The sequence below is a fragment of the Microcaecilia unicolor genome, chromosome 6 (genome assembly GCF_901765095.1).
Source record: "Microcaecilia unicolor chromosome 6, aMicUni1.1, whole genome shotgun sequence".
Taxonomy (NCBI): Eukaryota; Metazoa; Chordata; class Amphibia; order Gymnophiona; family Siphonopidae; genus Microcaecilia; species Microcaecilia unicolor.
The window spans coordinates 274,914,722-274,939,602 of record NC_044036.1 but is presented as its reverse complement, the minus strand read 5'-3'; the positions used below and the strand labels follow the sequence as shown (position 1 = coordinate 274,939,602).

The 24,881-nt window shown below is 41.4% G+C and overlaps 1 protein-coding gene across 3 annotated transcripts in view; it reads right to left on the bottom strand.

Moving 5' to 3' along the window:
- RALGPS1 (Ral GEF with PH domain and SH3 binding motif 1) overlaps nucleotides 1-24,881 on the bottom strand; it is a 777,507-nt gene that overhangs the window by 578,192 nt on the left and 174,434 nt on the right. For all 3 annotated transcript variants that reach the window (XM_030207496.1, XM_030207498.1, XM_030207497.1), the window contains exon 5: nucleotides 14,540-14,590. In XM_030207496.1, coding sequence (XP_030063356.1) covers nucleotides 14,540-14,590 — 51 coding nt within the window. The remainder of the gene's footprint in view (nucleotides 1-14,539; nucleotides 14,591-24,881) is intronic.

Below are 24,881 nucleotides of genomic sequence, written 5' to 3'. Positions count from 1 at the left end.
GGATTTATATATCTACTTTTCGATTTTCAAAATTATGCAGATATGTTTTTAAGAAATCAGTGTGCACACTCACTAGGACATGATATTGTAAATATGTGGGGTTTTTTAAAGAAAAAAAGAACTGGGCCAGTTCTATTTATAGGGGGAGATTCTATATATTGTGATAAAAGTCACATCCAGGATGGTTGGGTTAAGGCAGTGTCAGTTTGAAATACAAATCCCAGAAGGCATTTCAGGCAAGGAGCCAGGGGGTGAGATGAGGAACCCGGACTGGACTCCTAGCTGCAATGGGGGAAGACATGGGTGTAAGCTGGCAGGATGGGTAGATGGGCTGCCACTAGGGGAAAAGAGAGTTAGGAAACCCTGTGTGCAGGAGCTCATCATTAGTCTAATGCTTAACTCAGCTGGTATGGGTGTGGGGGAAGCTAAGGGAAGAATGATTGGTTGTGAGAGCAGAAGCCAGGGATTGATTAGGCAGGTGGGAAGGAGTCTCAGTGGAGAGAAGTAGTTGCAGGCTGAAAATCCTTGGGTAAGGGAGGTCCCTAAAGTATTGAATTTACCAGTGAAGCTGATGCAGGGTGAAATCCCTTGGGTATGAGGAGTCCCTAAAGTATTGAACTCTCCTGAAGGTAAAGAGAGTAGAAGGTGGAGACTGCTGCTTTGTGATTTAACTGCGATGATGAATTGAATGAACTGCTTCTATTTGGAATTGAACTACTGTTTATTGTGCACTGGATAAAGAGCCCAGACTGGAGCTGACTGTGAGCCTGTATTGAATCCTGGTATGTGCTGATAGCCTACTGCTTAAAGGGGACTATTTGCCACACACTTTCAGGTGGCTTACATGTGCTTAAGATTGAAGGTGAATGCTGCTGTTGGAACTGTGTATCAGGTCTACTAGAAACCTGCATTGAATAAAGTCCTTAAAATTGAAGTTGCTGGTGGACATTTATTTCTTGACTGTACCGGGAGCCCGCGGCTGGAGGAGATTGTTCTATCCTTAGCTGCACCTAGAGGGGCCTGGTTACAATATGGCACCTAAAAAATTGGTGCTGAAATCAATGCCAACTAAGTGTATTCTATAATCAGTCCCTAGATTTAGGCGTCGATTATAGAATATGCTTAGTTGTTATCTCAGCGCCTAAAACTATGTGCATCCATTTACACCAACAAAAACATGGTGTAAATCCTGCACTGGGCCATATTCTATAACTACGTACGTAAATTTCAGAATGCCCTCGAAATGTCCATTTCCCCACCCATAACTATGCCCCCTTTTTGCCTGCTCATGTTAGAAGTTCGGCACACTTTGTTACAGAATACGCTTAGCAAGTTGTGTGTGTAAATCCTATTAGTGCCAATTAGTGCTCATTATTGCTTGTTAAGTGTTATCAGTGCTCATTAGCTTGTTAAGCTACGCACGTCATTATAGAATCTTCTTGGATTTTGGCGTGGATCTCTAGGCGCGCTATATAGAATCTGGGCGATAATGTTGGCTGTTTTACTTAGCAAACAGACAATTATACATGTAAAAAAGGAAAATGATTTGGGGTAGAGGTGAAAAACTTATGTTTAGCTGCAAAATACCCCCATAGACATCAAACCAATTCTCAAAGGTAACCAATGCATGTACTTTCTCTTTGAAAACTGCCTAGAGAAAAGCACCCACAGAAATTTGCACCTGTTTTTACTGGGGTTTAGGGACTAGATAATTTTGTACAGAAAAGTCAGCCATTAAAGAGGAGTAAAGGTGTGCTGTTTGGTTTCTAAAGTTTCCAAAGTTCTAGAGGATAGTTGACCTAATCATTTTCAAGGATATTTGTCCCTTCCGTTCCTCAACATGTTGGGAGAGGTGCACTGAGAGTTGCATCAATGCAGGAGGCCAAGTTTAGCTCAGCTTGGAGTGAGAAGGATTAGAGAATATTTCAGAAAAAAACTTACCGTATTTTTCGGACTATAAGACGCACTTTTTTCCCCCAAAATTTGGGAGGAAAATGGGGGGTGCATCTTATAGTCCGAAGGTAGCGTTTTTTGACCTCCGTTCCGTACTTACAGGATTCCATGTTCCCTGGTGGTCTAGTGACGTCGGGGCAGGAAAGAGCCCCCTCTTTCCTGCCCATCGCGCTGCTCTCCGTGCTTCTCAATGCTTTCCGACGGTCTCGGCGAGATTCAAAATTTTGAATCTCGCCGAGACCGTCGGAAAGCATTGAGAAGCACGGAGAGCAGCGCGATGGGCAGGAAAGAGGGGGCTCTTTCCTGCCCCGACGTCACTAGACCACCAGGGAACACGGAATCCTGTAAGTACGGGACGGAGGTCCAAAACCCGGACAAGACGCACCGGAGCACCTAGGTTTTAGAGGAGGGAAAGAGGAAAATTTTTTTTTTCCTATTTCCCTCCTCTAAAACCTAGGTGCGTCTTATGGTCCGGTGCGTCTTATAGTCCGAAAAATACGGTAAGTGTATACCTGGTTGGGCAGGCTCCTGAATAAGTGAGGTTTTTGATGCGGGCTACTAGGGTTTTAGGGGACTATTTTTATTGGTGTTTTAGGTAGTTTTAGGTAGTTTCTTTCTATATGAATGTATTGCTGTAAACCACAAAGGTCAGTTGTGATCTATAAGATTATAGAAATACATGGATTTCACCATGTCCAAGGCCAAGAAAGGCGATGAAGGAGGTAGCAACAAGACCTTCTCCACTCCCTAAACAGAAAGGAGCAGAGCAGGCCCTGTAAAGTGGGGGGCTGCCAGGCCAGGAAAGGAGGAGCACAAGGTGGCAAGTGGGCAGGACAGTCAGAGATTTTGCAATTGGCATACTAAGCAATTCCAATTTGTCCATTTCTTTCTAGGTATTACTATGTTGCCCCTTTGACACTACTTACAAAAATTTTCATCACAGCTAAAGACAACTCAGTCTCCCTCTTGTAAGATTGTATGTGGACGAAATCAGTGCATTCTTGCCTACTTCTGGCAAGCAGCAAGTGATTAAGCCATACAAAAAATGCTGGAAAGTGGCAAGTTGTCATGAAAACATCAACTCTAGTAAAATATTTTGTAAAACCAATGAGGTTAATGCCAGTGCTTCCATGGATGTGCAAAATCCCAAATGTATGTTTTGCCAAACATTTGCAAAGACATGAATGCCAGTTTTCACATTTCTTGCTTTTTTGTACGTATCTGTTCACATGTGTCAAAGACAGACACCCTGTCCCTATTCTCCCTTTTTTCCAGAGCCACTGTCATCTTGATGGATAAACGATAGCATTAATAAACTTGATAAGGAGCAGATGGTGGCATTCTTTAGAAAGAAAGAAATGGAAATTTGGAGTACAAATGTCAAATTCAGCAAGTTTCCTGGTAAAGGAAATAATGAGAGAATGTTTGATTATAGCATGGGAAACACACTGAATAGTCTACAAGATGTGCAAATGGATTTCAAGCAGACCCTTCTACATAATGCTTTCCATAAGCTCTGTAAAATAATCGTGCAACTGAATATGCAAACAAGAGCTGGAGACCAGAAATATACTCTGCTACTGAGATTCTATTTTACAGATGTCACTGGCGCCTGGTGAGAAAGCAAAGTATATTTCAGCTTATATATTTAGCGTATGGATCCTGTTAAGATACAGTGCACATGTGGTTAAGGTGACCCTTTAAAATCTATTAGGACTGTAGATCCATTCTGGCACTGAACAAACTTCATTATGGGGAAACAAGTAAGGTTTCCTTTTCAATTCCTGGTCCCCTGTTGTGGAATAACAGTTTCCTGTCAATATCAGGATAATTTCCGACACTGGTAAAGTTGGTAAAAAAAGTGTCTTAACATGGAGGGGCATTTTCAATATAAGGTTTAAGTCCGACTCTGGATGATTTACGTTATACATCCCAAATTTGAATGGGAAATATGGTCATTTTTGAAAAAGAAAAATGTCCATTTTTTTAAATGGCCATATGCAAGAATGTTTCGTGCTCTATGCATTTATCTTTTTGAGCAATTTTCAAAAAATACCTCACGTTCAAGTAAAAAACATAGAAAATCAAGCCACTAGGATGTAGGAGGAGCCATCATTCTTAGTAGACTGGCCACACAGACAGCCCAGAACAGCAGTGGAGCACCCTATGGGGGCACTGAAGTGGACTTCATATAAAAGCTCCCAGGTACACATCTCACCATTATCCCCTTATACTGTATGCTGAGCCCTCCAAAACCCACCCAAAGCCTACTGTATATAACTGAATACCATTACAGTAGCCCTTAGGGGTGAAGGGGTCACATTTTCCACCACAAGTGTAACAGGTAGAGTGGGATAACAGGTAGAGTGGGATACGGGCCTGAGTCCTCCTCTCTATAGTGTACTCCACTGACCACTACACTACTCCAGGGACCTGCCTGCTACTCTAATAGACCTGGCTATAACATCTGGTAAGTAATATTTAAACCGCCTCTTTGGGGGGGGTGGGAGGAGTCATCCTTGATTCCCTCTACTGGTCATCTGGTCATTTTTTTGTGCCTTATTCGTTCTAAAAACAGGTCTAGACCAGAACGTTGAGAAGTTTCAGTCCTAGACATTTTCGTTTTGTTCCATTATGGCTGTAAAACGTCCAAGTGTAAGGAATGCCCTAAGTCCACCTCTGAAATGCCCCCGACACCCCCCCCCCTTGTGATCTGGTCACACTGTAGACAAATTGCATAGATAAACGTCTGCAAAATAGGTTTCAAAAATACCAGTTTGGATGTTTTGAGAAGAAATTCATCCAAATGCTGCTTTATGACACTTTTCGGATATTTTTCTCTTTCTAAAATGAGCCCCAAGGTGTTTGCTAGTATTATAGGATGGTTTATAATGTTTTATAGTAATAGAGGTTTGAAGAATTTGATGGTTCCTTTTTGCCAGAATATTGTTTTCAAATTGTTTTGTTTAGTTTAATGTTTTTAATGTTGTTTTATGTATTAATTTTATTATGTGTGTGATGATTGTGATCTGCCTAGATCTTAGGAGGAATATAAATTTAAAAAATGTAATCCTTAGAGACTACGATTATCAAAAAAACTTCAACAGAAACTTTGGAGAATTGGAAAATAACACACTTGAACAAATCTATTGAAAAGTTATCCTGACTATTCACTTAAGCTGGAAAACTGGGAAAGTATGACTTATTTCAAGCTGCTATTGTGGGGAAACCTATGTTAAATTAATTGGGGTATTCAGATGCTCATCAAGCTCTGGCAGTGATCACATGAGTCCTGGAGCAAAGCAAATCTTTGCAGGCCCGAGGTAAAAATAAACGTAAAGACTGCAACTTGCTTAGGTCTCATTTTCAGATCTTGACATAAAATTATGCATTTAGTATTCTTATTTATATTTTACTACAATTCAATTTATGTAGCTTATGTAGATTCTAATACTAAATAAAATAGAGTACACAAAAATAAATTCACTGAGGTCAGTGCATAAGAGTAGCCATACTGGGTCAGAGCGCTGGTGCATCTAGCCCAGTATCCTACTTCCAACAGTGGCCAATCCAAGTCACAAGTACCTGGAAGAATTGCAAATAGCAGCAAGATTACATGCTACTGATCCAAAGCCAAGCAGTGGCTTCCCCCATTGTTTCTCTCAATGGCAGACTATGGACTTTTCCTCCAGTAACTTGTCCAAACCTTTTTTAAACCCAGATATGCTGATACCACATCCTCTGGCAACGAGTTCCAGAGCTTAATTATTCATTGAGTGAAAACAATATTTCCTCCTATTTGTTTTTAAAGTATTACCATGTAACTTAATTGAGTTCCCCCTAGTCTTTGTACTTTTTGAAAAAAAAAAAAGATATTTTTACTTGTTCTATACCACTCAGGATTTTGCACTAAAATTCATGAATGTACAAAATTTCACATATATGCTAAAATGATATTCAATATGCCATGCACTACATTTTTTCCATGTCCACTTTAAAATGGTATCCATAGTTTGGGGGGGGGGGGGGGGATATGATGACGGATAGTGAGAACATGTTTGGAATAGGTGCTGATTTGTTACCTGCTGTATTTCCACTGAGATATACAATGTTCAATGCTATTGTTTAAGCTATTATCAATAAAAATATATTTTACATAAAGACTGAGGACAAGGGGGGTATGTGATGGGCAGGGGTTGAAGGGACAAATCTGGGAAAAGATTGATGACAGATTGTATCTTGCTGTGTTTATTATGTATGTTCAGACACTGGACACTTTGTATATTTAATTGCTTGGTACATTACTTTTGCAATGTCATCAATAAAAAAAACTGTTGAAACTAAAATGGTGTCCATAGCAGAAATATGCAATGAATGTGCTTGCTAACTCCAATATATCATGGAACAACATGGGCAATTTATGAATAGGAGGAGTAGGGATGACCAAATAACCTCCAGCAGACAGATGAGTAAGATGTCTTTATTGAATAAGCACCATAAATAAAGGAACCAACATGGGACCGTGTTTCGGTGGATAAAGTCGCCTGCCTCAGGGGACACAAGCACTATGTACAAAAAGAACAGAACAGAATAAATATATATATACCAATACATAAATAATCTGTTGAGAATAAAACTGCAACTGCTGTAAAAACCATGTATGTATCTCATAAACCATAATAAATTCTATTTATTTATTGCATTTGTATCCCACATTTTCCCACCTTTTTGCGGGTTCAGTGTGGCTTACAATATGATATAAACAATGGAAATACAATTTGTTACAACTTGGTTATGGATTACATTGTGTAGAGTTAAGCGAGACAAATATTAAAATAAAAAATGCATAATAAAACAAAGATTAAAATAAATGATAATGCAAACATAAAACACAACTATACCCAAACATAAATATAAATAAATACTAATATAAAATCAAGATTTATCATAGGGGCTTGTTTTCTGCTTTCCCTTGTTGTGGTTTATCAATTTATGAACAGTCCACTTCTTGCCCTCCAAGAGAACAATTTATAACAGGGCACCTGGTAGGAGCCTGTTCTATAAAAGAAAGTATATGCCTACCTTCCTTTATAAAAACTAGTGTAACAGATAATATACATATGCGGTATTGAGATACCACAGACCTGGTGTAACTATGGGTATCTAAACGATGAAGATATGCATATACTTTATAGTATTCTACGGTATGTGCATGTGTGAATCTGCTCATGCCATGCCCAGGCACTGTCCCTATGTATGCCCACCTAAAAAGTATGGGCTATGAAAGATATGCATATTCTTAAAGAATAGTGCTTTGGCAGCAATTTGCCACATATATACGTGTATACATACACATAAATACTAGCATTCTAAACATGTGCACGTAAGTATATAAGTACATAAATATCATTGTACTGGGACAGACTGAAGGTCCATCAGGCAGTGATAAGTACCTGGCAGGATTCCAAAAGAGTAAAACAAATTTTATGCTGCTTATCCTAGAAATAAATGAAAGTGAAAATAGACAATATCAGTCCACAATCGTCTCAAAATGAATATAGTAAGAGGGGGAGAAAAAGCCTCATAGTTTCACAAAGGGTTAAAGTCAGCAATCGATGGCTGGATAACTGCCCTTTTGTGTTGATTGTAATCATAGGCAATAAAACCCTCCTCCGATTAAATACTTTTAAATATATTATTTTTTTTCTTTCTTTTTTTAGAATTTTAAAATATTTTTATAGACTTTTTAGTCTTTTATGTCAAATTCAAGGCAGTAGCTGAACGGTGAAATGACATGAAATCAGCTTTAGCGTTGGCGTTCTGACGGCTCCTCAGACCTCGACAGGTACCCGTTTTGCTGGGGCTTTGTCAAGAGATCTGAGCCTGTATAAACGCGTCAATAATTCACTATTCGTGTATTCCACCACTCAGTGTTCACAGGCTGTATTCAGGCCTTGCCAACCTGAAGCCTGCTTAAGACTGCTTATTGAACTATGGAGGCGTTCTTTGTTCCTGGTCCTGTTGCATAACAGGCCTCAGGATTCAATTAAATACTACTACTACTACTACTTAACACTTGTTTTCATTTATATCCCTTGTCCAGCTGTGTTATTTTAGAGGCCCACCGTCAACAATATATTGATTATATATGATGATCTTAAGATGGCCAAACAACTACTACTTATCATTTCTATAGCGCTACTAGATGTACACTTGAACATGAAGAGACAATCCCTGCTCAACAGAGCTTACAATCTAATTAAGTAGAAATGGTCACAGTAAAAGCCAGAAGGATACTTGGGTGTACAGGGAAAGGAATGGACAGCAAGAAAAGGGGGTGATAATGCCTTTGTAAAAGTATCTGGTGAGACCCCATTTAGAGTATACCGTGTACAATTCTGGGCACCGCACCTTCAAAAAGATATAAACAGGACAGAGTCCATCTAGAGGGAGGCTACTAAAATGGCCAGTGGCCTTAACCATAAAGCATATAGGGACAGAGACTTTGGAAGAAAGGCTGGAGAGGGGAGATATGATAGAGACTTTTAAGTACCTCTGTGGCATAAATGCACAGGAGGCAAGTCTCTTTCAATAGAAAGGAAGCTTTGGAAGGTGGGGGCATGGGATGAATGGTCAGACTTGACAGGCCATATGGAGGAGTAGCCTAGTGGTTAGTGCAGCAGACTTTGATCCTGGGGAACTGGGTTCAATTCCCACTGCAGCTCCTTGTGACTGTGGGCAAGTCACTTAACCCTCCACTGCCCCAAGTACAAAATAAGTACCTGTATATATGTAAACCACTTTGAATGTAGTTGCAAAATACCACAGAAAGGCGGTATATCAACTCCCATTTCCCTTTCCCTTCCCTTCATTTTCTCTGTTTCTATATATTTTACTTGAATATGTTTACTGCTGTAATTGTTACTTGCCTGTGCCAAGCTTATTCTTGCTGTACATTGCCTTGGGTAAATTTCTTTTAAAAGTTGGTAAATAAATTCTAACAATTTCATTCTAAACCCATGCCATCATTGATAGATCTCCACCTGACATCCTCTCAATTATGTCAACTGCTGTCTTAAGACGTTTAGGGCAGCATGCTAATAGCCATACAGATCCTGGCAAAAAATGCTAGAGACCAGTAAAAGGTATCCAAGGATGGTGGACATGAGCTCTCAAAACTAAATCTGAAGAAAGGGTTCAGATTTTGAAGACCCATATGTCACTCATTATCTTTCCATAACTTTATGTAGGCCCAACAGACAATATCATGACCTGATAACTTTGGTGACAGCAGCTAAATTAATATCAGAATGCCTTTCTTTTTGAGCAATGGACATCACAAAATCTCACTCATCACTGAATTAGGAGATTGAGAGATATTCAGACCCACAGACATTTACAGAGACACCACACCAATGCAAATAAATGAAACACCTTTCTCTCCAGCAACATAATGAAAACAACTAAACAAAACCCTGGCATGCCTGAGCAAGCATGAAGGGTGCTGAACATAAATACACTAAGCCAGCTGGAAAATTGTGATATCACTGCATCCTTTAAAGTAAAATATGAGTACAGCTGTTTCAGTAAGCAGGACTTATAAAAAAAAAAAAAAGAGTTACTCTTAAGAGGGAAAACAAAGATAATGCTTTTGGCTTCTGGGAGGGTTCACTGTTTTAATTTTAAAAAATGTTTTAAAGATAATAAGCCTCCTTAACAACTTGGTGTTTTCCTTCCCATTAAAAAGAAAAAACACAGAAATAAATCAAAGGAGTAGAGAATTGCTCTGATAAGGAAACAGAGGCAAGATGTTTGACTTAAGCAGCTGTGTTGCATTGCATGACACCTCTTTTTGGATTAGTAAATGCTTTGGCTAATAAATTCCAGAAAGATGTCAATACCTCAATTCCCCTTTCCTCTCCCTCCTCAGCCCTCCCTTTCCAATCTCCATGCACCCAATTTATTGTGGCACAAAAGCAGCTGTGAACACGCAAGACATTAAAAAGAGAGAAGCTGGACTTTCTCCGCAAGTTTGTCAAATTATTCACTTATATGCAAATTTGCTTAGAACAGGCCCGGGAACTCCTTGGTTCCATTTCACATTCTGAATCAGCCACAAGAGATAATGCAGCAGTGTATTCCAGTCTCAAAGTTTTAATAGGATAACCAGATAACACTTGTACAGGTATAATAGGTATTTAAGGGCTAGATTCACTAAAGTTCACTATTGTGTTAACATGTTCCAACACCATTAACACAGGTTATTAGTAAATAGGTCCATTGCACACACTAGGACTTGCAGTAAACAATGCACATTAAGGTGTATTAGCGAATGGAAATACAGTGGCACCTTTTAGTAAATCTAGCCCTAAATTTGTACTAAGATGTGTGTGTGGGGAGGGAGGGCAGTGAGGTAACTTGCTGCAAACCAAAATAAGCATCAGGAGGAGAAGTGGGATTTGAACCCTAGTTTCCCTGGTTCTCAGCCTGCTGGTTTAACCACTAAGATATTACTGTCCTTTAGCACCTTTATCTTGCTGCACCTCACACCTGGAATAGACTACCCAAGCCTCTACGTCTAGCCCCGTCTTTAGTCTTTTTCAAGTCCAAACTTAAAGCCCACCTCTTTACCACTGCTTTTGACTCCTAACCACTACTCACTTGCCCTGTCCTTTTATCCTCACCTCTTTATTCCCTTACCCTTATTGTTCTGTCTGTTTACCTGTCTTATCTAGATTGTAAGCTCTTTGAGCAGGGACTGTCTTTTTTGTGTATGGTGTACAGCGCTGCGTATGCCTTGTAGCGCTATAGAAATGATAAATAGTAGTAGTAGCACCACATTCCTACCCACCATGGAGTGCTCTCTACTACTACTACTATTTATCATTTCTATAGCGCTACTAGACATACGCAGCGCTCTAGCACACTACAAACTTTCCCATTCAGATTTTAAGACAGCGCTGAAGACCTACCTCTTTCAACAAACCTATGGGCTGCCAATTTAAACTCTGGACTGATTCCTCAAGGAGATTGTTGTCCACACAGTTAGCCTATCCCTGCTGTAGCCTGCTCCCTTCCCTCTCCCTGCCTTGCTCCTCCACCTCCCTTCCCCATTCCCCCTAGCCTTGCCATCATTGTCTTTTCTTGTCCTATACGTTTTGTAGTTCTTTTCCTGTAGTTGTTATTGTGATAATATTGTAACCGCAATGATGTCTTGTTCCCCATGCTGGTATATTAAATAAAAGGAAACCTGAAACCATAGTTTGTGTGTTAAACTCTATTTTTAAATGTTACTAAATGAAACTGATCCTCCAGGGAAGAGCTGACAGACTGCAGAACAGGTAGGATAATAACGAAGTTCCAGGTTTTACTTCTACGGCTTAAGAAACTGGAACAAGTCATCTAGGCATGCAATGGGAGTAAAACCAAGACCAACTTGGTCTATGATCTTGACATAGAGCTTTATGAAACAGCAATTATAAATCTAAACTGTAACATTGCAAATGACAGCAGATAAAGAACAGCACGGCCTATTCAGAAAAGGGGATATGTGGGTTACCCCACTTTATCCTTAGTGTTGTAACTGACGCACAATACTGTCTAACCCCTCCACGTCTCGTTTTAAAATTCTTTAAAGTGTGAAAGTTACGTTTCTCTGTGAGTTGAATTGCTCTGTATGTTCATTTCATCTCCATGCTATATAGATAACCTCTGTGTTTATGCCACAACTATTTGGATTCCATCACTGATTTTGTCCCTACCTGTGAAAGAATATTCCAGGCATCCACCACACTCTCTGTAAAAATTATTTCCTGATATCGCAACTTCATTTCATCTCCTCTAATTCTATAGTAGTGACATAGCCACAAGAGGGCCTGGTCCCCCTCACTTTGGACATAAACCCTCCAAGCGTAATTAGTAGTTCTAACCCCCGCCCTATGCCAGGAACCTACCTCCAGAGCATGCTCGGGCTGTATATCGGATGTATCTCCAGGCCTGTCCACTCCCCCAGTTGTGAGACCAAACCCATCATATAGTCTAATCTCGAATAAGACTGATGTTGGGCTGAGTAATAAGTATAGCCTTGTACATTTTTGTTTTCCTCTCTCCAGATATCCACTACATTCCATTTATTCATAAGAGTCCAGAGGAGTTTACTCGAGGAGTCCAAAGATCCAATAGGATAATTTATATCTCCTGCTATATGAAAAAAACCCTCCCCAGGAGGTAGAAAATGTTTAAATGCCTTCTCAAAAAGGTTTTGTTTGACATCTACCGAGGCATAAAGATTAAGAAATGCAAGGTTTACATCATCTACTCTGCCTTTAGTCCAGATAACCTCCCCACCCCATCTGCTGCAGATTCTTGTAAAACAAAAGACAAGGTATTCCTAATCAAGATAATTACCCCTCTCTTTTTGGAGCCCCCTGGAGAAGTATACCTCTCCCCATCCCCCTTTTTTAATTTAAGAGACTCCTCTGGATTAAGCTTGGTCTCTTGTAATAATACTATGTCAATATGTTCTTCTTTCAAAGCTGTTAAAATCTGTTTCTTTTTGATAGGATTATTTAATCCCATGACATTCCAGGAGCCAAACTTAATTTGTCCCACAGGCATTAGAAAGGATCAGTCACTTCACATACTACGGTTCACTGTACACTCCCCACATCTCTCCAACTCACCATTTCATCACTTACTTGCTCCACGCTCACTCCACACGCAGTCATCTTTCTCCACCCTCCACTCCCCCAGCCCCACACAACAACACATCAGGTTCAGTAAACAGCCTGGCATAACCCATCGTCCCCCTATTAATACAAAATTTCATACCCTTTCTTTACATGACCACAAATCAGTCACTGCACTAATATTGGCGGGCACTGCAGAAGTTAGGCACAACAGAATTATAAGTCTTAAAGAAGGAAGAAGAGAAACTTCCTAAGGGATGAAGCTGAGCAACAGCCTCTTATGCTCCATGCCTTCCTGCACCCACCCTATACAGCCTGGTTCCCCAACAATAACCAAACAACCTCTTTGTAGCACTAATTACAAAATCCACCTTCACTCCACATGAGCTAAAGCTGTCACAAATTTTCCAGCTCTCCAGGGACTGTTGCCAGATCCTCCAACCCTTCACCACGTGCCTGCCCCTCCGAGTGCAGAACAGGGCAATCTTTTACACCTGAAGAGCTGTCTTCCTCTGAAGAATGACTGCTTCAAAGAATTCTCTCCGGGCTGCAACTCAGGTCTCCTCTTCCTATATCACCAGTTCTACTCTGTCCGTGTTTACAACCTCTCTATTTATTTTGTTGCAGCAGTATCTTTCACCTCCCTCTCTGAGATGAAGAATGATGCTGGCCTCCTCACAGTCTTTGCTGAGGCACCATCTTTGCCAAGAGACCTCAGGAAGGATTTGATCTCTTTAGGTGAGGCGAGAAGCCGGCGCTTGCCATCGACTAACACCATCAGCTTGGCCGGGTACCATAGCCCAACCTGGTAACCCTTATCTTGCAAATCTTGTTTGTAACTCCAAATTTCTTTCTGTTTACGTATAGTTTCCAGACTCAGGTCCGGGTATAACCGAATCTCTGCACTGTCAAACTGGGCCTTTTTATCTTTGCGGGCCTTGTGCAGTATGTATTCAACATTCGGATATCGAAGCAGCTTTACAATTATAGCTCGTGGGGGCAAGTTGCGGTCTGGGCACAGGCGTAATTCTCTATGTACTGTCTCGATGTCAAACGGTGGAGAACTGGGGGAGTCCAGAAAACAGGTCAGCAAAAACTTGTGTACATAACTTGCTGAAGCCGTTCCTTCTGCACTAATCGCCAAAAGATTTTCTTCTAGTTTAGCCACTAATAACACCACAATTTCTGCTTTAGAGGATTGGATTTGTGCTAGGTTGCTGAAGCCGTACCTGGACTTTTCTCTCCTGCACTACCCGTCGCCATGTTGTCTTTTGGGACCTTGGCAGCTTTCAACGCGTACATGTTTTTGATCAAGGTAGGCACTTTAGGTTCAAGATGTTCTGGCATGGTATTAGCTGTTGTCTATCCTGATCGTCCACTCCGACCTTTAGAGGTATTAAAGGACTCTATATTTCAGATCTCCAAGAGGGATTTAAGATGGGTGTAGTGGTGCTCCCTCAAGCATGTCTGATTACCATGCGTACCAACTGCAAGTCTCCCACCTCCTCCACTTTGTTGAGATAATATTTCTGTAGGGGTGACTTCCTGAAATTATTTTTTTTCATCTGCCACTCACTTCCTTTAGTTGAAAAGCAATGGCACTAGTATGAAAAGTTAAATGATGGGCACAGAAGAGGGTAAATACACATGTGGGAATCTGTACATGCATTTATCCTGAAAGGACAAATTCACTGGGCAGACTGGATGGGCCAGTTAGGTCTTTATCTGCCATCATGTGCTCTAGATCTATATGAATATGTTGTTTGTAAGGCCTTTTAGACTAAAGTATCACATGGATGCCGAAATAAATAGTGATAATGGTTCAAGATGCCTTTGTCTAACAGTGCTTTTCCAACTAGAAAACAGACAGAGAACTCACTATGTTGAGATAAACTTACCTCTGGCTGTATAGCTTTAAAAACTGGCACATCCATTAATGTGATTTGGCTCTGTAACATGAAAGAGTCAATATTAAAATGCATTCAGAACAAGAAAGCTACTACAGTAATTATTAATACATATTTATTTATTTTGTAAAATTGTTACATCTACAGCCTCTCGTAACATATCCTTCATCTATTCTGCTAGAACAGATCACTTAGAACAGTGGTTTTCATTTCAACCCACCTGGCCAGTCGAGTTTTCAGGATATCCACAATAAATATGCATCAGACAGATCTGCATACCAAGATGGCACTGCAAGCAAATCTCTCTCATGCATATTCATTGTGGATATCCAGGGGACTGGGCTGAAAACCACCGTTCTAGAACCCACAAAACAAAAAAAGAACGTTCAAGTGCATTTTGATATGTGATATATACATATATATATTACATCCTATGAACTCCAGAAGGTGGCTCACATTGGCACAATGTGAGCATTAAGGGGAGTACTTCTTAAGAGACTGAGATCATACTTATATATTCTTGCTTAGGAGTAAAGTTCATTGGGCATGGTCCCGCGGATTGTATACAGTTTGACTGATAATGTGCGCGCAAATCCAGCCGTATTCTGGATTTGCGCATGCAATTTAATTAAGCCAGTCAGTGCTGATAATTGCCACTTAAGCAATTATTGACCCTAACTGGCATTATTTAGAATTTACACGCACAACTTGCTAAGCACATTCTATAATGAGTTGCTAAGCGTATTCTATAATGAGATGCACGTAAATTCTAATGCACACTACCAAAAGGGGGCATGGCCATGGGAATGGAATGGGCGGGTCATGGACGTTCCAAAAATGTATAGGCATGGTTTTATAATACACCTGCTCCATGCCTAATTTAGGCTCTGGCATTTATGCCAATTGGCATAAATGGACGCACCTAGAGTTAGGTGCAGGCATGGCCACTAGGTGTATTCTATAAACCCTTCTATAAACCGCAACTAATTCTAGGAACGGTTTATAAAATACGCCTAGGCAGAAATATTTCCAGCGCCAATTATACAGGTGCCATATACAAAATCTAGTCCAGTATGCTTAAAATGAATTTGGTGAGAATCATTGCTGCTTGCTGTCTCATAGCAAGGTACGCAGCAGTAAATGTTACTAAAATATTCTTTCCTTCATAGTACACATAAGTATATCCAGAAATCTCACTTCCCATTTTGGCAACACACCTCAGGATAACCTCTGTGCTTGCTACATCTCTCTGGAAATAAGGCCTCCAGAAACAGGATACTTCAGGTGACGTCTGATCAGAATTACAAAGGTATTCCAATTACTTCTTTTCTTCTGGTTCTCTCTCTCTCACCTGAAGTATTCACAGTTTCTCCCTTTCGCCTTGTTGCACTGTTTTAGCAGCTTTGATATCATTATTATTCCAAAATAACTCAAGTAGCTGGTAAACTATCAGTATTTCACCTTTTCATATAAACATCTCCTCATAATTTCTGCAACCCAAATTCTTGAGTCTGAATTTTAGTTTCTTGTTTTTAATTAATCTTAGCTGTCACATTCTTGAGTATGAGGGGCATAATTGAACGGGGGCGCCCAAGTTTTCCTGAGGACGTCCTCGCAGGACGTCCCCACGAAGGGGCATGGAAACCCGTATTATCGAAACAAGATGGACATCCATCTTTCGTTTCGATAATACGGTCGGGGACGCCCAAATCTCAACATTTAGGTTGTCCTTAGAGATGGTTGCCCCTGATTTTCGGCGATAATGGGAACCGAGGATGCCCGTCTCAGAAATGACCAAATCCAAGCCATTTAGTTGTGGGAGGAGCCAGCATTCCCACACCAGGACACCAACCGGACACCCTAGGGGGCACTGCAGTTGACTTCAGAAAAGGCTCCCAGGTGCATAGCTCCCTTACCTTGTCTGCTGTGCCCCCCATCCCCCCCAAAAAACTCACTCCCCACAACTGTACACCACTACCATAGACCTTAGGGATGAAGGGGGGCACCTACATGTGGGTACAGTGGGTTTGTGGTGGATTTTGGAGGGCTCACATTTACCACCACAAGTGCAACAGATGGGGGTGGGGGGGTGGGCCTGGGTCCGCCTGCCTGAAGTGCACTGCAGTACCCCCTAAAACTGCTCCTGGGACCTGCATACTGCTGTCATGGAGCTGGGTATGATATCTGAGGCTGGCATGGAGGCTGGAAAAAATATTTTATATTTGTTTTTTTGTTTTTTTTAGAGTGGGAGGGGGTTAGTGACCACTGGGGGAGTAAGGGGAGGTCATCCCTGATTCTCTCCGGTGGTCATCTGGTCAGTTTGTGCACCTTTTTGAGGCTTGGTCGTAAGAAAAAAATGGACCAAGTAAAGTAGCCCAAGTGCTCGTCAGGGACGCCCTTCTTTTTGCCATTATTGGTCGAGGACGCCCATGTATTAGGCATGCCCCCGTGAACTTTGGTCGTCTCTGCGATGGAAAGCAGTTGAGGACGCCCAAAATCTGCTTTCGATTATGCCGATTTGGGCGACCCTAAGAGAAGGACGCCCATCTCCCGATTTGTGCCGAAAGATGGGCACCCTTCTCTTTCTAAAATAAGCCTGTATGTGCCAAAATTTCTAAATTTTTCTCAAATTCCATCTTGGTTTTTTTCACTCTCATTGGAACACTGTAGCAGATCTTGAAAAATACTACTTATGGAAAATGTGAATATAACCTGTGGCATCCCAAGGAACACCTTTCTCTCTTTGGAGTGAGCTTTAATTATTACCACACTCTGTGGATTTTTACTCAAGCAATTTTAACTCCATTTCCTATCTTATGGCCTGCACTGAGGTAGCCCAGCCTGAACATAAATTTCCTGTGTAAAAACATAGTGTCAAAAACTTCAATGAAATATACGCAACCCATATCTGATTTGATCACTTGCTCACCCTGTCAATTAACTCAGGTATTTTGGGTGTGACCTTCCCTGGTAAGACCAACTGTACCAGAATGTACTTCAACTGGAGCATGAATTTGGACATGTAAGTAATTACTACTACTACTACTTAACATTTCTAGAGCGCAACTAGGGTTACGCAGCGCTGTACAAAATAAACAAAGAAGGATGGTCCCTGCTCAAAGGAGCTTACAATCTAAAGAACGAAATGTCAAGTTGAGCAGACTAGATTTCCTGGGTAGAGGTGTAGAGGTTAGGTGCCGAAGGTGACGTTGAAGAGGTGGGTTTTAAACAGAGATTTGAAGATGGGCAGGGAGGGGGCCTGGCGTATGGGCTCGGGGAGTTTGTTCCACGCGTGGGGTGAGGCGAGGCAGAAAGGGCGGAGCCTGGAGTTAGCAGTGGTGGAGAAGGGTACTGAAAGGAGGGATTTGTCTTGAGAGCGGAGGTTACGGGTAGGAACATAAGGGGAGATGAGGGTTGAGAGGTAAGGAGGGGCTGCAGATCGAGTACATTTGTATGGTTAGTAGCAGAAGCTTGAATTGAATGCGGTACCTGATCGGAAGCCAATGAAGTGACTTGAGGAGGGGGGTGGTATGAGAGTATCGGTTCAGGTGGAAGATAAGACGTGCAGCAGAGTTCTGGACGGACTGAAGGGGGGATAGGTGGCTAAGTGGGAGACCAGTGAGGAGTAGGTTGCAGTAATCAAAGCGAGAGGTAATGAGAGAGTGGATGAGAGTTCAGGTGGTGTGCTCAGAGAGGAAAGGGCGGATTTTGCTAATGTTATAGAGGAAGAAGCGACAGGTCTTGGCTATCTGCTGGATATGCGCAGAGGAGAGGGAGGAGTCGAAGATGACACCGAGATTGCGGGCAGATGAGACGGGGACGATGAGGGTGTTATCAACCGAAATAGAGAGTGGAGGTAGAGGGGAAGTGGGTTTGGGTGGGAAGACAAGAAGTTCGGTCTTGGCCATGTTCTGTTTCAGGTGGCGGTTGGACATCCAGGCAGCAATGTCGGATAAGCAGGCTGATACTTTGGCCTGGGTTTCCGGAGTGATGTCAGGTGTGGAGAGATAAAGCTGGGTATCGTCAGCATAGAGATGATACTGGAAGCCATGAGACGAGATCAGAGAGCCCAGGGAAGAGGTGTAGATAGAGAAAAGAAGGGGTCCAAGGACAGAACCCTGAGGGACTCCAACAGAGAGCGGGATAGGGGTGGAGGAAGAACCATGAGAGTGTACTCTGAAGGTACGATGGGAGAGATAAGAGGAGAACCAGGACAGGACAGAGCCCTGGAACCCAAAAGAGGACAGTGTGTCAAGAAGTAAGTTGTGATTGACAGTGTCAAAAGCGGCGGATAGGTCGAGGAGAATGAGGATGGAGTAATGACCTTTGGATTTGGCGAGGAACAGGTCATTACAGACTTTGGATAATGCCATTTCTGTCGAGTGAAGTGGGCGAAAGCCAGATTGAAGCGGATCGAGGATGGTATGAGAGGCGAGAAAATCAATGCAACGGCTGTGAACGGCGCGTTCAAGTATTTTGGAGAGGAAGGGTAGGAGGGAGATGGGGCGGTAGTTGGAGGGACAAGTAGGGTCAAGTGAAGGTTTTTTGAGGAGAGGAGTGACAACAGCATGCTTGAAGGTGTCAGGGACAGTTGCAGTGGAGAGAGAGAGGTTGAAGATATGACAGATGGGAGGGGTGATAGTGCGAGAGATGGTGGTAAGTAGGTTGGTGGGGATGGGGTCAGAGGAACAGGTGGTGCATTTAGAGGAGGAGCGAAGATGGGCGGTTTCCTCTTCGGTGATATCAGGAAAGGAGGAGAAGGAGGCCTGGGTTCATTTGGTTGAGGGAGTGGGTGATAGGATGAAGGGGAGGAGAAGGTTTAGTGGTGAATTCGAGGTTGATCTTCTGGACCTTGTCGCGGAAGTAGTCAGCCAGTGATTGAGGGGAGTTTGAAGGGGGGTGGGAGCGGAGGGCACTTTGAGGAGGGAGTTGAGGGTGGCGAAGAGACGATGATGGTTAGAGCGGAGGGAATTAGTCAAATGAGCGTAGTAGTCCTGTTTGGCGAGGAATAGGGAGGACAGGAAGGAGGATGGCATGAATTTGTAGTGAATGAAGTCAGTATGGGTGCGAGATTTCCTCCATAGGCGTTCAGCCGATCGGGAGCAGGAGCGAAGGTAACGGGTGCAAGGGTTAAGCCAGGGCTGGGGATTAGTGCGCCTAGTGGGACGGGAAACAGGCGGTGCAAGGGTGTCTAGGGCGGAGGAGAGAGTGGCATTGTAATTGGAAACAGCCTTGTCGACGGACTCGGAGGACGTGATGGACGGGAGGAGATCAGAGATACTAGCGGATAGGGTGGGGGGGGTCAACTGCCTGGAGATTCCTGGAGGTAGTAGTTAGAGTTGGGCGGGACTCAGGGGGAGGGTGATGAAGTGTGAATGTGATCAGGTGATGGTCAGAAATAGGAAGAGCGGAGACGCAGAGATTAGAGGGCGAGCAGGTAGAAGAGAGGATGAGATCAAGACAGTGACCAGATTTGTGAGTAGGGGTGGTGGAGCTCAGTTGGAGGTTGAAGGAGGAGGTTAGGGTGAGGAATTGAGAAGTGTATGAGTCAGATGGGTTATCACTGTGTATGTTGAAGTCACCAAGAATGAGGGATGGGGATGAGGGCTCAAGAAAAACGGAGAGCCAGGCATCGAAGTCAGTAAGGAAGGAAGGGAGGGACTTATCAGGGGGGCGGTAGATGACTGCAACTCGGAGTGGCAGCGGGTGGAATAGACGGATGGAATGGACTTCAAAGGATGAGAAGCAGTGAGACTGTGGTAGGAGGAGGGGTTGAAAACTGCAGGAGGGCGAAAGTAGTAGGTCAACGCTGCCACCGCAGCTAGCTGTGCAGGGCGAATGGGAGAAAAGGTAGCCTCCGTGGCAAAGGGCTGCGACTGAGGCAGAGTCGTTGGGGGTCAGCCAGGTTTTGGTTAGGGCGAGCAGATGGAGGGAATGGGAGATGAAGAGATCATGGGTGAAGGTAAGTTTGTATTGTGATGTGATGTGAGTAATTAAATCCAAACACTACATAAGTGGCCAATCTGTTAAATTCAGTATAATATCCAGTCCTTATTTTGATTCCATCAATTTCCCAATGCCTCTAGTGTGCAGCCCATACCATATAGTTCACTTCACAAAAGCAGAAATAACTGAGTTCTCTAGTCCAGTAGAACAAAACCTGTTTGTGTCGAGTGACACAACAGGGTTATCACTAACGCTGCCTGTTCTTCTCTATGCTCCCTTAGGCGGTACTACAGCCCTTAATCTAGCTCTACCATGGAAGCCTGCAGACCCTGGTGGACCCTAAAAGAGATCATAAAAGAAGAACAAATCTTTAAAATATGGACAAAAGGTACCCTTTAAAAATGTTGTTTTCCTCCTAAATGTGGATTGTGTTGTAAATTTATGCTTTCTGGCCAAGGGATGCAATAACTATAGCTGACTATGGAGTCAGGAATTTGTGTGTGCTGACTTAACATGACTTCTGAACAACAACAAAAAAAAGAGCAGGATGGAGACAATGGAAAAGAAAGGAAAGTGCCTGTTAAGAATGGCTCTTGGTCTGGATGGTGTCACGTGTATTAAATCTCAATCACAGGGTTTCAGAAATAGCAGTTTAGGGAGACACTGGATGGGTGCATGCTAAGAATAAAAACAGACCAACTTTAAAAAGAGACAGAATTATATCAACCCAAACCAGATTTTTGCTCCCTTTTTTTTTTTCTTTCGTAATGGCCTGACTAAGCTTTTGGCCCAAAACTACAGCAGTGAGTGGAAACCTTAATGTGGATTGAAATATGGAAGTGTTTATCTATTCTAAAGCAGAGAGAAACCATTCCCAAGTGTTTTAAGCTGAAGTAGATCTATTTATGTCTAAATGTCCTAACATAACCATCTTTCCTTACCAGAAGACGAAGAACAGGAAACCCAACAAAAACACATCACCCAAGGAGAACCTGTTTCTTACTAGTCACAACCATCTAATGGCACCCAATTTACCAGTTTACCCAATTTAACAAGTTTTAACAGTTCTGCATGTTTAAAAAAATGTTTTCCTAAAAGACAGAAAAGGTGAATTCATATTCTTTTCATCTGCCATATAGATCCCAGAAAAATACTGGATTCTTCACAGATTCATTTTAACACCAGTATTATTCAAGACCTTTTCAATCCTTTAAAGCTGCTTTCCCTTCCAGTTTATGGGGCAATAAAAAATGTTTTTAATGAAATTAGAAAAGTCAAAAAGAAGTTTTGTTTGGCCGCACTTTTTGAATTATGCTACTTGGGCAATGCATCCCATAGTCATTTTACATCAAAAAATGTTCTATATGTTTGATTTATCATTATACATTTTGAACAGATGCATGAATTCAATATTCATCAATCAACAATCAAATATTGTGGCATTTTGTAGTAGTGTTTAAACCCAATCAACTGAATGTTTTCCAGAATTCATGGAATATGGCTGGGAATAGAACAGAGTAGGGATGGCCCACGGGTTTCCAACAAAAGAGAGAAGAGGCACTAGAGGTAAACATCAAATAAAAGTTTTAATCAAAACCAAAAAATATGGCAATGTCCAATAATAAACATAAAAGGTACACTAAGTCAAACCGGTGTTTCTCCAATTGCTGTGTAAAATCCACTAGCAGCAGGACCTGACATGGATCTGTTTCAGCACGAATTCCTGCCTCAGGGGTCACAGTGTCTAACTATCACAAATAAAATACATAAAGTGAATTAAAAAAAATAGATACAGGATGAAATTGCATCACATTTAAAAAAATGTTATCATAATTGAAAAAAAATATCAGTTAGACGTCCAGACAAAAGTTAAGATTACTTTATAATGCACATATAGTGTGAAGTAAGTAATGAATGCATTTGAAACAATAATTACATAAATACATCAAGGAGTGGTAAATATTTTAAAAATGCATCTAAAACAATGATTACATGAGCAATACATCAAAGATACAATAGTAAATATAATTTAAAAATGTGATTGAAATATTGATTTTCAATTGTATATGTGTCTCAACGTAATGATTTAGATCCAACAAGTAATTGCAAAAAGGCTACCCAGCAATGAAAAACAAACTGAATGAGCAAAACAGCATACCTAATGAATGCAGTACTTGGGTTTAATATGCAATGAGCACCTCTAAAATGGCAGCAGTAAGCTAGTAACGGGAAAAACGTTCCCAAATTTATTTAAATATTTGCTACCCCGCCCTATGGAAGCCTTCAGGGCGGTTTACAATCTAATGTAGTAAAAACAAACAAAAAAAAGAGAAAGAAAAATGAGTGCACTCTTTACGCATTCTTGTCCCCTAATTAGTTACATACTCAGCTCTCTCCTGCCACCCTATTAGCTGTGCACACATGCATGGCATTTTTTGCCCCACCGTGCTTTTGACGGTTACTAGTTGCTCTTCTCAGTACTCTTCTGTGGCGAGTTTCTTATTTCTTGGTTTGGTTTCTTTTTTTTGGTCCCATCTTCTATGCTTTTTAGTTTCCCCATATTCAGTTTTATACGCTGGCTCTCCTGGCCATGCTGCTCTGACACTCTTGCATTTTTACTGTAAGTTACCAGCCTACTTTTTCCTTTTGGGCTCTCACATTCTGGTTTTATATATTTTTTGTATATTCATTTATTTTTGGTATATTCATTAAATTTTGGCTTGTTGGGCATTTTTCATTTCTTTTTCTATGTTTTTCTTCTAATTGGTTTATTCGTTACTTATTTGCAGTGCAGTTTTTCTAATGAAACATGTGCCGGTACTCAAATGCCAGGCCACCCTTCAGGGGTGGGGTGATCACTGAGGGACCCACCCTAGAATAGCCAGGCCCCCTGCAACCAGTCACAGAATCTATGACAAGGCAGAATTGGTGTGTAGAGCCTGAGCTCTTTCATTAAAACTTAGGGTCCATGGGTCAATTTTAGCAGACAATGGAAAAGGTGCCGGTACTCAGTACCCCCAAGTACCCCCTCAAAAAAAGCCCTGCTTATTTGAGCCACACTTATCTGCAATCTGGTTTTATTTCATTAATTTTATTATTTTTTTGTGTGTTTCTCTGTTTTCACAAGTGGTTCTACTATTTGTTCAGATCCCCGCCTCTCCCTCCCTTCTTTTCCTAACCCTTTTTGACGTTTTACCAAAGTTGCACAATTTTAGCCATAAAGCTATATATTAGTCTGCCTACCAGATCAGTTATGCAAGGTTCCCATTACTGGGTAGCCTTTTTTTTGGATCTACATCATTAAGTTGAGACATATATACAACTGAAAATCAATATGCAAATCAATTTTTTTAATTATATATACTATTATATGTTTGATGTATTGCTCATGCAATCATTACTTTAGAAGGTTTTTTTTTCATTTACCATTCCTTGATGTATTGTTTATGTAAATATTGTTTCAAATGCATACATTACTTGCTTCACATTGTAAATGCAACATTTTTGTATGTTCAAAAGTATAAGTAATGTTCTGATGTCTTAACTTCTCTCTGGACGTCTAAGTGATACATTTTTTTTTCAATTGTGATATTTTTTCATGTGATATGATTTCTTCCTGTATTTATTGTTTTATATTCATTTTACACATTTTACTTGTAATACTTAGTCACCATGACCCTTGAAGCAGGCATTCATGCTGAAACAGATCCGTGTCAGGTCCTGCTGCTTGGCTGCTTTACTCTCTGGTGGATTTTACATAGCAATTGGAGAAACACCAGTATGACTTATTGTACCTTATGTTTACTGGCGGACATTACCATATTTTTTGCTCTTGATTAAAACTTTCATGTCATGTCTACCTCTAGTGGCTCTTCTCTCTTTTGTTGGAAACCCGTGGCCCTTCCTTACTTTGTTCAGTTTGGTTGTTGGCTTCAAATAGGGTTTTTGTCTTCTTTTTTGGTGGGCTTGTCTGATTCACTGGGAATAGAGTGGGTCAAATGGGGGCTAATAATCAGAGGCAGCGCCACTGCCTAAAAATAAATAGACAAATGGTCCCCTCATCTTTACGGCCAATGCTCAGGCACTCTATCCATTTAGGGAGGCGCAGGTACACTGAAAGTGTAGTCGTGGTACTTGTGTGGCCTTTTTAAATGAGCATGTTTGGTTGGATAGTGGCTCAATATTGCCAATATCTAGATAACTTTTGCCCCTTCCACAAATGTCACTGGCCATTCCTTTTCATTTTCCTAGACAGATTAATTTCTGACTAGAATGATCCAGTTAGAGTATTAAGGGGGCGTTTTATAAAGCGGCAGTAAACCCAACGCGGGCTTACAGCATGCTAAAACTGAACTACCACCGGGGCAATGTGGTCACCGGCAGTAGT